The 1,206-nt window shown below is 29.9% G+C and overlaps 1 protein-coding gene across 1 annotated transcript in view; it reads right to left on the bottom strand.

Moving 5' to 3' along the window:
• LOC109821614 (pentatricopeptide repeat-containing protein At3g29230-like) overlaps positions 97-1,206 on the bottom strand; it is a 6,281-nt gene continuing 5,171 nt past the window's right edge. The window contains exons 2-5 of the mRNA XM_020387790.1: positions 701-974; positions 495-591; positions 279-403; positions 97-182 (exon numbers count right to left, since the gene is read on the bottom strand). Of these exons, the coding sequence (XP_020243379.1) occupies positions 97-182; positions 279-403; positions 495-591; positions 701-974 (582 nt within the window). The remainder of the gene's footprint in view (positions 183-278; positions 404-494; positions 592-700; positions 975-1,206) is intronic.

Below are 1,206 nucleotides of genomic sequence, written 5' to 3'. Positions count from 1 at the left end.
TTTCCGACTCCATGTACCTATGTATATATGCTCAGAAATCATGTCAGTACATATATAATTTAATTACGTATGTAAAATAGAATATAGATTCTAAAATTACCTCTGAGATAATTCTAGTACTCTTTGTTCATGTATGTTCACGTAGATTTTGGTCGCCGTGCTTGATGATACAGAATTATTGCCTGAAATTTTATGTGCAAAGTTATGCGTAAAGTATCCTCTTAACTTATGTATTGATGAAATTAATTATTTATGACATGTATAATTATTCATCTTACCTCTAAAATTAGTAACAAAGATTCCATTGACCACCATAACCATGTTGCTTGGATCTTGATCTATCAGTGTGCTCTCTATATTTGTAGCAATTTGGTTCCATAAAGTAACAGTGCATTCTATGTTTCTGATTTGTATAAAAGATACTAAGTTTTAGGGTCAAGCATAAGTAAATATAATTAACAGTTGGATTAGGTGATGTATAAGATAACTCTCACTCTTCATCGATTAGTTTTAAGGCTCTCCTAGTCCCTCGCTTTCCAGAAATGATAGTTTGCTCCAAGGGGTATATATCTTTTACAAACCCAATTATATCTGTATTGAAATTAAAATATGCAAACATAAGAGACATAAGTTATATTAGGTTTGTTGCATAATCTGTATTGAACTATATCATGATACAAAAATTATAATAAATGCTTACCTGCAAAATAAGTCTTGTTTCCTTTCATTCTATAAAGCTCACTGAATGGTTTATAGTTGAACTTGTACCTAGGGATATTATCATTGTCTTCTTGTAGTACTTGAACTTGTGTCATACAGCAAAAACATATTGAGAATTTATTCTCAGTTGCTCTATAATTTCCAAAGGAATTCATAACTCTGAACTTAGAGATTACATGTATCCTTCCTTCATCTATCATTGGTTGAAACATTAACATTTCAGTTGTTTTAATGCTACCGTTAATGTGTGTATCCTGTAAAAATTCAAAATAATCGTATCATTTCAAAAATATATAGATCTTGATATAGTACGTAGATATTGATATTTTATAAATATAAGAGATCCTTTTGTATAAAAAGTTTCAGAAGGAATGTAAATCTGTCTTACACTTTCATCCAAAAGAGTAAGTAGCAGTCCATAATTTTGAAGTGATATGACATTTATATTTTCCCATATGCTTGTCACTCGAGCTTTAATGACTGGTT

This window comes from Asparagus officinalis, chromosome 8 (assembly GCF_001876935.1).
Source record: "Asparagus officinalis chromosome 8, Aspof.V1, whole genome shotgun sequence".
Taxonomy (NCBI): domain Eukaryota; kingdom Viridiplantae; phylum Streptophyta; class Magnoliopsida; order Asparagales; family Asparagaceae; genus Asparagus; species Asparagus officinalis.
This window is presented reverse-complemented; position numbering and strand designations above follow the sequence as displayed.